This window comes from Vicia villosa, linkage group LG2 (assembly GCF_029867415.1).
Source record: "Vicia villosa cultivar HV-30 ecotype Madison, WI linkage group LG2, Vvil1.0, whole genome shotgun sequence".
Taxonomy (NCBI): Eukaryota; Viridiplantae; Streptophyta; class Magnoliopsida; order Fabales; family Fabaceae; genus Vicia; species Vicia villosa.
Genome location: NC_081181.1, coordinates 151,330,883 through 151,342,861, shown reverse-complemented (window position 1 = coordinate 151,342,861; position 11,979 = coordinate 151,330,883). Strand labels below are relative to the sequence as shown.

The 11,979-nt window shown below is 34.3% G+C and overlaps 1 protein-coding gene across 1 annotated transcript; it reads left to right on the top strand.

Moving 5' to 3' along the window:
* The first annotated feature begins 534 nt into the window (after positions 1–534).
* On the top strand, positions 535–11,395 carry LOC131652476 (E4 SUMO-protein ligase PIAL2). The gene is made up of 17 exons (XM_058922331.1): positions 535–806; positions 1,136–1,208; positions 1,317–1,382; positions 1,889–1,954; positions 2,051–2,133; positions 2,374–2,425; positions 2,510–2,578; positions 4,792–4,859; positions 4,942–4,990; positions 5,091–5,175; positions 5,268–5,372; positions 5,525–5,576; positions 7,628–7,679; positions 8,531–8,647; positions 8,896–9,660; positions 10,275–10,584; positions 10,756–11,395. Exons 1-17 carry the CDS (start codon positions 616–618, stop codon positions 11,034–11,036), a joined length of 2,484 nt encoding a protein of 827 aa, XP_058778314.1. The 5' UTR covers positions 535–615; the 3' UTR covers positions 11,037–11,395.
* Positions 11,396–11,979: the final 584 nt, after the last annotated feature.

Below are 11,979 nucleotides of genomic sequence, written 5' to 3'. Positions count from 1 at the left end.
GATAAACAATAAAAAAATATTTGAAAAAAATAATTTATTTATGGAAATTAATTTTTGATAATAATATAAATAAATAGTATTAATAGCCTTCAATTGTAAATATTAAACTAGCACTTTTTCCCTAATAGATTAAAAATATTTAACATAAAAGCTTTTGAATCTATAATTAATTACTTGAGTTAGTATGAAAATGAACGTGTTTCATAACTCTATACTCAATTATCACAATACACTAATAATTTTCTAATAACTAATTAAAATAACATAACTTGTCCTCATTCAACATTTCACTTTTTTTCTTGTTGAGGTCGAATGTTTTGTAATAATTTTCATGGTAATTAATTATGATTGGTTTGAGTTGAGTTTGCGGGTAAAAAATTGAAAATCAGATGCCCGAACCAATTGTCATTGAATTTTATTGGTTTGGTTCTTGCCCGAACTGAAAAAATGTCCAACCAAAATCCCAAACACTATGGTTTGGTTTGAATTGCGGTTTTGTTCGGATATACCCGAACCAATGAACTCCCCTAATAAACAATAATATTTCCAAAATAACAAATTTTGCCTACACAGGAGCAGTTTTCTCCCTCAACCAGCACCGCCGAGATAACCACCATGGAATCCAACACGTCGTCAGCGATGCCACCGGAATTGGCTGCAACGAATGGAACCCCAAATCCAGTGTCGCCATCGCTAGTCAATTTGTATAGGATAACCAAAGTTCTGGAGCGTTTGGCTTTTCACTTTCAACCTGGCAACCGATTCGATTCTTTCGAGTTTTTTAACCTATGCCTCTCCCTCTCTAGGTTTCCACTCTTTCACTCTTCTTGTGTTTAACTTTTAGGAATGCGCTTGTGTTTAGCTTTAGCAATGTGCTTGCATTTAACTTTTAGGTTAAACTGATATTTTACCTTAATGAAGTTACATTTTGATTTCTAAGTAATGAAAATTGTAGTTATGTATTACGCAAATTGGCATTAAATTAGGGTTTAGGGTTTAAGTTAAAAAATTTACCCTCAAATGAACATAATTTTGCTCTAGGAATGGTTTTGCATATAAATGATGAACATGGACGATGATACTGTAAATGTAATGTGTTTCTATTTTTTGATTCTGGATTTACTTTGAAATGCAGAGGGATTGATTATGCACTTGCCAATGGTGAACCTCCGCCAAAAGCTAACGAACTGCCTACCTTGATGAAACAGGTGATTTCCAATGCTTAATGTAAATTACTCTATCACTTTTTTCTTACCATATTTTATTAATTGCTATGCAATTAGGTTTGAGGCTTTTACTCTTCCTTTTTTACACAGATGTATCAAAGAAAGACGGATGAACTATCTCTAGCAGCTGTGATGGTTTTGATGATATCTGTGAAGGTAAGTTTGTTTCTCGGCATTGATGAATTTCCATTAGTTGTGGCTTATTATTCGGTCTTTGCTCTGCAAGAAAATACCCACCAACACTGTTTCATGAGTGGTAAGAGCATGACCTAGAAACCTCAAGGGACAGAGCTCAAGTTCCCTTGGAATCAGTTGTAAAATGGCCACTACTCACTGGCACTGTTGACTAAGGATAAATTGGTAATTTTTTTCATGAAATGTAACCCACCAAGGAATGCTCTTGCACTATGCCACAAATGATTTTGGAGCATTTGTTTAAGTTATCGATTTCACAAAGTTTTCTCTCCGAATCTGTTTGTTTTTTAATTCTTGATGAATTTCAATTCTCATCACAAATTAAATTTTTGTCCTATTCCACTATGCCATGAAAGAGTCCGCTTGAGATTTATATGAGCCATGCTGTGTTTGTCTTGAATTTGGAGTTATGTATCCCAGCATTACTTAAGTCATGAATTTATTGCTGACACTATTTTTTATTATAGAATGCCTGTAAAATTGGATGGTTCCAGAAGAAAGAGTCAGAAGAACTTTTAACAATTGCTGACGAGGTTTGCTTTTAGGTTACTTATTATATTTGTCATCATCATTCATTATTACTATTTTTGCTATGTGTCATTTTGTTACAATCATCTTTCAAACTGTAGATAGGAAAGATCTACTGCACCCTGGGAAATATTAGTAACGGGCCTAGTTCTAGCCATTCTGCAGTGTTAGCTATAATGGAAAGGTAGGGATCCTTGAAACTTCCTCTACATACCTTCTCCTATGTCTTTTATCTTATTTTTGAATTAAACTATAATATTTTACTGTGTTTTTATGTAACATGCAACTAAATTACTGAAGTTAAGTACAAGAAACTAGAACAAACCAAAAGACCTATAAGAAAAATGTATTTGAAATTAGATGATCTCTCACTATTTCTGATATGCAACAGTAACAATTTGTCTACATGTGGACTGACTTGCAGGTTCTATCCAAGAATGAAACTGGGTCCAATAATTGTGTCAATCGAAGCTCAGGTGGTTCTTTGCGATAGTCAATTGGGAAATTTGATCATATTTTTTATTGAGTACATATTGATTATCATTTGACCTGCATTGCAGCCTGGATATGGAGCTTCTGCTGTTGACTTCCATATCACAAAGAACAATGTTCAATCAGATAAAAAAATTGTAAGCATCCCCTGAACTGATTTGTTGGTAAAAATGTCAATTCATACCCTTTTAAGGGCAAAATATTCCTCCAATTCTTTTCTTTTTCAACTGTGGTCTTTGTTTTAAGGGTATAAATGTCAATTCAAACCCTTTTAAGGGTATCCTTCTGTTATGGACAAACAATAGTTTTGTTCTTCTTCCTACTTTTAGTTCAGTTCTGTTATGATCTTCTCTTCTCTGCTTAAGTTTTTTTGCTCTGTAGTTTAGTTTTTTTGATTTTTAAGTATGAATGTCTCTTAAATTTTGTATATTTTTCTATTTTTGAGTATTTATAGACTCTTAAATTTTGTATTTTTCTATGTGCACTGAGTTTTAGTCCTTGGGATAGCGGCTATTTCGCTATCCGCAATAGCATTTTAGTGGGTCAGTGGTACGTGACGCTTTCTAGGATTAACAACACATATGAAGATGAAGATCAATTCAAAAAGAGTAAAGCCATCAATTCCCATGCAAACCTACCCAATGAAGCCAAATAACTCATTGTACAGGCTGCTATGATGCAAACTAAAATAAATAAGTCTTCCATCCCTCATTTAGTACCTTTCTTTGCCTATAAGTTTTAGGGTGATTAACTAATCTCGTCCTGAAGAATGAGTTGGAGTTAGAGTTGTACACTTGTACTCTTGGCAGGAAAATAATACCGTTTGACCAAGACCATCTTAAGTTTCTTAACAACTCCAGTCGTCCTCACTAAACATAATCTTGAATGACATGACACATTGAAAAGGGAAGAATGCAGCTACACAGATTTTGTTTTTAGAAGGTTTATGAATGGAGATCTTGTTATTGTAGGATTTTAGGACATGAAGCATAATTGTAAGGAAGAATGAAGTTAAATAGTTCTAGACTCTACCACTAACCCGTCAACAATAACCATATGATGAATGTCAGGATAAAAATTGATGATAAAAAGTGTAAGAATGAAAGCTCGTGTGGTCTATGGAACTAAAGTCAATAATCCTTACATCCCGAGGAACAATATAGTTATGTTAAAGGGTTGGCAACAAAAATCTTACCATTCATGGTTAGAGAATAAGTGCCAAAGACATAATGAGAGATTCAAACGGTATATGCAAAAGGAGAAAGGCATATAGTGAAACTGCGTATCTTACCGAGATTCTATTATATAAGCTCATAGCCAAATCAATCAACAATCAGCACCATTGATTACAATGGAATATGCTATTTCTACATATACAAATTTTCCTATAGTTAAATATGAGCACTTCCCCACAAGTTGGAGCATATAAATCAAATGCAACAAGCTAGCTAGGATGAAGATTTAGTAAAAACATGTCAATTGATCATTGAAATTGACCATGCTTGCGTGAATGTCATATGATTCAATCTTCTCTATGAAAAAATGATAGTCTAAAAAACTTGGTCCTCATGAAAAATTGAATTTGAGAAAATATGCAATGCGACTTAATTATCATAGATTAGCGTCATTGGTATTGCCTCTTCAAATTGAAGCTCTTACTAACTGTTTCAACCAATTGAGTTCACATGTTACTAATGTCATGGCCTTGTACTTTGCCTAAACGCCAGATCTTGCAACTACATTATGTTTTCTTAATTTTTTTCAAAACACCAAGTTTCCTCCAACAAGCACACAAGCTTGGATCGCCTATCAACGGGCGAGCCTGCCCAACCAATATACGAGTAACCAACCATCTGATTATGTCTTTTATCTTTATAAATGAGATCTTTTACTGGAGCACCTTAGATGTATTTCAGAATCCGAATTGCATCATCCATGTAGGATAGCACCTATCGTAAAAAAGATGATAGGAACTCAACTTCGGTGACTTGGGCATGTATGTAGAGTATTATGTACTAAGGAGAGTAGATCAGATCTGTCAAATCATTAGATGCAGAGGAAAACCTAAAAAAACTATAAAAGAAACTGTTCAGAAAGATTTAGAGATTAATGAGTTGGATAAAAATGTGTTATACGATTAAATATTATGGTGTTGTTTGATCCATGTAGCCGACTCCACTCAGGGGAATAAAATTTGGTTATTGTTGTAGCGATTGACAGCACTGTAGAAAAAAAGAGTTAAAACTGAGATGTTCTATCCTATAATAACTCTACCTACTTATGACATTTTTTTGGTAATATAAATTATTAATATTTGTTATTTGAAAACACCAACTATTTTAACTTGCAGTGGTTATTGGTGGCACAAACTGATAACATTGAGACATCTGCATGCCTCATCAGCCCTCAGCAAGTGAAGTATGATTTCTTTCAACTTATTTTAATTGTGTAGAGGGTTTGTAGATGGATGCTGACTGTGACTATTTTTGCATTTTTGTAGTTTTCTCCTGAATGGAAAAGGAATTGACACAAGGACTAACTTTCGAATGGTCTGTTTTTTTGTTTAAACAAACATTCTCAAAAATCTAATTCAGACTGTTTTAAGGGTGTAACACCAGTTTGCTATCCATATGTCATTTTGTTTCTCAGGATCCTGGGCCACAGATGCCTACTAATGTGACTAGTGTGCTTAAATTTGGGACAAATCTGCTTCAAGCTGTGGGTCAGTTCAACGGTGAGCATTTAAAATAGTGTTTTCTTTCCACCCAGTTGTCCTGGTTTTCAATGTATGCATCTTACTGTACTGTAACCATTATCATTGTGAAGGTAATTATATTATACTTGTTGCCTATATGAGTGTTGTGCCCTTGCCCGAGCATCCAGTTCTTCCACCAGATTATGTTAAGCCTGCTGTTACTTCTGTAGATTCAGGTATAATATGTATATTTAGTATAAAATTTACCCTTAAATTGTTTGTTTTTTACTTCTTTTTCTTATTAGCACACCATTTTTATTCATTGCTCTTAACTATTTTTACTATTCTGATTCTTCATTCTTATCATTCTCCATCTTTATGCATATAGATTCAGATATTATCGAGGGGGCATCACGATTCTCACTTAATTGTCCGATAAGGTATGCTTTGATCTTCTTTGTTAACAAAATTGATCACTTCTCTTCCCTGCTTTGTCTGTTGCTAACTTTCTCATCTCTAGAGTTTAGATTGAACATGTTTCTATCATAGGTAGTTGTGTCATTTGAGTTCCATTCTAATCATATTCTTTCTGGGTCTGGTCTATTGAAAAATATGCCCCCGACTGACTTTGAACTTGATGAATGAGGGAGGTAGTCATTCATTTTCTTATCCTTTTGTAGATGTTGACAATTCACTTGTTAAATGGTCTAATAGTGTTTCGATATGAATGTAATTTCCTTTTCAGAGTCATTTGTCTATGTTTTTGTTGAAGCTTTTGTTAGAATCACTTTCATTTTGTTTGTTCATTATAGTAAGTCAGAAGTCAAAATCCTCTTTCAGCTGATTTCTATTTTCAATTATTATAGTTTATTTGATCACTGCTATTTTTGTAATTTTAAATTAGTGGAGTTCATGTCTTAGATACCTTTCTTTATTTTCCCTGCTGGAATAGGATTAGATGCTGATAAACAAATGACCAAGCGGCGTCTAGTTGTAGTTTCTTAATTGACTGTCTAGCTTATTAATAAGTCTACATTATTAATTATCTTTGAGGAGTTTTCCTTTCACCCCCTTTTTCAATTTTCCTAATGAATATTTTTTTCCTTCTGTTTAGTCTTCCAGAAACCTTCCGTCTGTTAATCTTTTCTAATCTTATCTTAAAACCCTAATATTGCTTACCCCATATTTCATTTTAATGCAATGAAGCCGGGACACAATATAAGTATCGGATGCGATACGATGCGTATCCAATACGACGATATGTTACTAATTAAAAAAGACAAGAGACACGATACATTTAATGTACACATATAAAAATGTGGTAATAAGAATTTATTTGGAATATTTTAGATGGATAAAAGTGATAACTATATTATGGTAATAAAATTTTCTCAGCGAGAAAATGTGAAGGTATGAAGAAGAAAGTAACATTGCAGTTACAAAGAAAGAGGTTGCAAGGTTTATAATTTTTTTTGGAAATCTTGGTATCCGGCCTTGTGACCGACTAATCCAAGAGGGACCAATCCCACCGTTATAATATTGAAACTGGAACTTTTCTGTATAAATAAAAGTAATGATGCGTGAAAAGAAAATTATATTTAATATGATTTAAATTAAAATATTAAAAATTGATAAGAAATTATGAGAAATTAAACCATTCTTGAAAAATGGTAAATTTATGGAAGGAATTAAATAGGGTATTAAAGAATGACCATTAAAAAATTAAAAGGAATGAAGAGTCATTAAAAAAGAGAAGAGTCCGTTAAAAAATGAAAAGTCACATATCTGTGACTGTGACGTATTGGAGGCGTATCACCGCCATATCAGATTTTTTTTACTTAATTTTAAAAAAAAAAATTTGGATACTTTTTCGATACGTATCGATGCCGTATCGGCGTATTGGTACGATCGGATACGATTCAGCTGAGTTTTTGAAGTATCTGAGCTTTTTTTTTGTTTCAATGTATTACTATTTGACCATGCCTTTTATTTTTTGCCAATACTACTTTTTTGTTGGATAGTGAGGGAAACGTTTTCTAATATATATTTAGTTTTAAAAGACTTTTCATCTGTTATGTTTCTCTTGTGCGTGTGTTCCTTGCTTGGTAATTGGTATTAGTTCATGAACCCTCACGTATGCCTTCTGTGAGCAGTAAGCTTATCCAACTTATGAACTAGTAAGTAACTACAGCTTATGCCAACCAGTAACTTTTAGTATGAGATTTTTACCATTAAACTATTCACAATAATCTTGAGTTTTCTTTGTTTAGTAAGTATGACTTTTCTGTAGGCTTCTTTTATATTTATCTTGTAGGTTGTTGTATTCTTTTACTGGAATGCTTTACTCTTGCAGACTTTATTCTAAGATCACCTGTTTAATTACCCTTAAATATGGAATTTTTCCTTTTGGATGATAATTTTTTTAAAAAAGAATTGTTTTTATGTTTTGAAGTAAAAGTTGATAGTCTTGTGTCTCATCTTTACAAAACAGCTTTAAACGTATCAAGACTCCTGTTAAAGGTCGGTCATGCAAACATTTCCAGGTGAGTAATTCATGTATTAACATCACATAGTATGGAGAATGTTGAGTGTGGTTGCTGATTAATTAACTATACATTTGTTACTTACCATTAATATTGTTCATTTGTTTGCTATAAAGTAATTTGTAGTGGCAGCTTATGCCCTTCTCTGTTATTGAGGTTTCATCCGTTTTTCCATCATTATAGTTAATGAGTACTCTAAATGTTATCAGTGTTGTTATATAGTGGCACTATTGCATAGCGAAATCTTAACAACTCTATTATTCTGTGATATATATTAGAGAGAATGTTTGGGGTAGCAACTATAGTAGAGAAGGTGGTGAAAAATAGACTTAGGTGGTTTGAGCATGTAGAGGGAAGACATGTAGATTATGTGGTAAGGAGAGTAGATCAGATGGAGAGAAGTCAAACAACTAGAGAAAGAAGAGACCTAGAAAGACTATAAGAGAAGTTATTGTGAAAGGCCTCGAGATTAACGGTTTGGATAGAAACATGGTTCTAGATAGAACATTATGGCGAAAGTTGATCTATGAAGCCGACCCCATTTAGTGGGATAAGGTTTTTTTGTTGTATTATTCTGTGATATGCTATTTTGTATAAAATACTGTGAACTAGCGGCTGGAGCGGCACTATAACAATGTTGTGTAGCGGAATATGAACAAACCGTCATTTTCCCCGATCCACAATTGACAGTACTGAATGTTACCAAAATGTTTGCAGAATAATACTTGTTAATAAAGTGACAATCTTACGATGTGGTTCTGTGTCTGTGGGTGGCTGGGTCTATGTAGGTCTATATATTCCCAGCCTGTTTCCTCCCCTCTACCTTACATCTCTGTTCTCTTTCTCTGTAGTGCTTTGACTTTGACAACTTCATTAAAATAAATTCTAAGAGACCATCCTGGCGCTGCCCCCATTGCAATCAGAATGTCAGCTATACAGAAATTCGTCTAGACAGAAACATGATTGAGGCAAGTTGATTTAGTTCTTTAATCTTTCAATTTAGTTATCTTTTGTTTATCTTCTCTCCTAAAGTCAATTTGGTATCACCATAAAATTGGGAATGAATAGTTTAATAATTTATTTTTCATGCTAATCTCTAACCATATTTCCTCCCCTCCCAATTTTTAATGGCAAACTAAGTTGACTCTAGGGGTGAAAGAAAGGTTGAAAAGAAAAGAAAAATTAACCTTATTTATTTCTCTCTTTCTAAATAAAGATCCTGGAAAAAGTTGGCGAGAATATTGTGGAAGTGACTGTCCATGCTGATGGATCGTGGCAGCCAGTCTTGGAAAATGATCATGATGTGGGTAGGATACAGAATAAGGTCCACAATTGTGATAAGGAACCAACTGAACAGCTAGAATCTGCTAGCTCCCCTGATACATTTCCCGATGTCGTGGACCTCACCGACAATGATATGGACATAATAATGGATATTTGTGAAACTGCAGATAGAAAGCCTTCACAGGGTTCTGCTCCGACCAGTGCTCAAATCGAAGACAATTTTTGGGCTGGACTTTATATTGCCAACACTAGGTCTGATACTCCTACAGTTGGTGTCACCGACCTTCCTGTTCTTGCAGATGCTGTTTCTCCTGCATTAATTCAAGAATCTGAGGGTCATGACAATACTTCTGCCAATCATAACCAGTTCCTGGCACTGAGTAATTTGGAGATGATGAATAATTATATGAGTTCATTTGTTAGCGAGTATGGGAGGTCATCCTCGTCACCGAGACATATTCATAGGACTCCAGTAGCTGTTCAGGCCCTTCCAGTCCAATCTCAGCCATTAGGGCCACAGCAAAATTCAGTAACCAATTTGGATTCCTTGATAACCAGCAGTCCCTCTGCTACTCATGCTTCTTTGTCCAACCCTACCTCCGCTGATCCTTATAATGCCATACTGAGTGATGCAGAAAGACAGCAACTTTTTTCTAGATCCCCGCTGAACATGCCTCAGGTCTCGGCAGCAACACAGGTTTGCTTCATTAATGTTCTATTGTTACTCCTTAAATTGGGTGCCAGTTTTGGGGATGCATATTCTGTTCAATTTGCATCTGAAGTGGCAACTTCCTGTTCTTTATATCTCTGTTCCTTTAAAAAAAACATGGCAACTGCTCATACAATAAAAAATGACGAACTTGAATCCTGTTTGAAAATTGATTTTAGGATTAAATTAATTTAAATGTTCTTTTAACCAAAAAGTCTGGGAAGAATAAAAAGTTTTTTGAAAGGAGGGAGCTGACGAATAGTTTATATATTCTTTTACCCAAAAAGTTATTGATGCTATTGCAATGTCTTTTAGTCTCTCTAACTTTTCAAAGAAATTATACAAGATTAAGTTGTTTAGGGAGCCACTGAAGATGTGAGTGTGTCTTATTTTCTTTGCAGTCGTGGTTCTCCAGTTATATCTTTGGTACTAATTAATAATTATACTTAGTGAACACGTTGATTATTTTTTTGTCTTATTGTAATTGATGTATGTATTGTCTTCATTTATAATTCTGGAAATTTTACAGAAACCTTGCTTTTGAGTGTGTTTCTTGGTGTTAATAACTCTTGTATTTAACTTTTACTTTTCATTAAACTCAGAACCGAATGCCAACCGTTAATATGCCAGCCCCAACTCATAATCGAGTGCCACCAGTTACTATGTCAGCCACAACTCTTAACCGAGCACCAAGTCATTTGCAAAACCAACAATACAGAGCAGGTATGCTGAATGATTTTAGAAATTCCCACCTGCAGCAAACTCTTAATCCCCGGGCGCATACCCCAATGCAACAATTAAACGCCCAACGATCTCACATTCAGCAAGGGGTTTCACAAGCTAATGCAGCTGGAGGTGCAGCAAATAGCCAACAAGCCAGGGTTATGGCTTCATCACATGTTGCCAGACAAGGTATTTCTCAAGCAGGGATTGTTTGGACAGCTGGAGCTACTGTCAATAGCCAACAAGATCTGGCTATTGCTACTGCCCTGGCTGCTAGACAGTCCCAATCCATTTCATCTCAGAATCCACCTTATGTAGCAGCCCCATATTTTACAGCTGACAGTTTCTGGGGGTTAACAGGAGAGCAAAGAGGACCACCGGTACAGGCAGTTTCTAGGACTGACGAATTGTTCAATTCACAACCAGATCAGAACTGGCGTCCTACTTCGCGAATGCGCGGAAGTCTTTCAGGTCAGCAGCTTACTGATGACGTTAGGCAGCGCTTAATTATGCCATCATCACAAGAAGCTCAAGCTCAAAATTCAAGACCACAGGGTCCACCACAACCAGGCCGAACAACGTCTCAACTTAATGTGCTCATTGCAAACAGTAGAAATGCTCATAATCCTCCGAGACCGTAATATTGTTTTGGAAGCTTTTACCTGTGCATGCTTGAAAAGACAGATATTCCATATTAGAGAGCTCAGGGTCATTGTCTTATGTTCATAGGTTGTAAATATGATCAGCAATAGATGGGGAAAACACAGGAACATATTGCATTCAGGTATTTTGAATATAACTACGGAATTGAAAGAGAAAAGAAATCCTATATGTTAATATGGGGATTGGGTGAAAGCAGTTTAGTGAAGAACCACGATGACAGAATCAGTGTGCCTAAATATAATACTGTAAATGCACTTAATAGAAAGTGAGTTATTTGAACAAGGAATTGTTATTTCATTCTAATTCTATTCTCATGTTGCTCTAATTTTTTTACGTTTCTTCTTTCTATTCTGCTCTTTATTTATCCGCAGTGTTCAAAAGATACTGATACCGTCGTGCAAGTTTTGTTATTTTCTAGTAATGAATAGTTTAAAATAGGGTCTGTTCGTAAGCAGTCTGAATAAATATCTAATTATTATTATGATACTGCGTGTTATAAAATAAGTCTAAATACAACTTTTTTTTTTTTTACTCTTAGAAGTTAAGGTACAAAATATATTTTAACTTTTTAGATTAAAATTTGTATGGATCTAACTGATCTAATCAAAAATTGGCACCCTCAAAATAAACCTAAAATTTTTAAATAATAACATAACATGTTGGATTTTTGAGGAGTTTATTGGATATTATAAAATAAACATGTATTTTTGTGTTTGATTAGTTTTTACTGAATTTTTTCATAATCATAAGAAATCCGACGGATTTTTAAAAGCTAGTACCAAATTTTATAGTTTTTTTTTTATCATATTTTCCAAAATTTCTAATACATATATGTAGCGGTGGCATAACATCCCATTTTTTTTAAAAATCAAGTAGGCATTTTTTAAATTGTAGGAAATTTTTAAATTGTAGGAAATATAT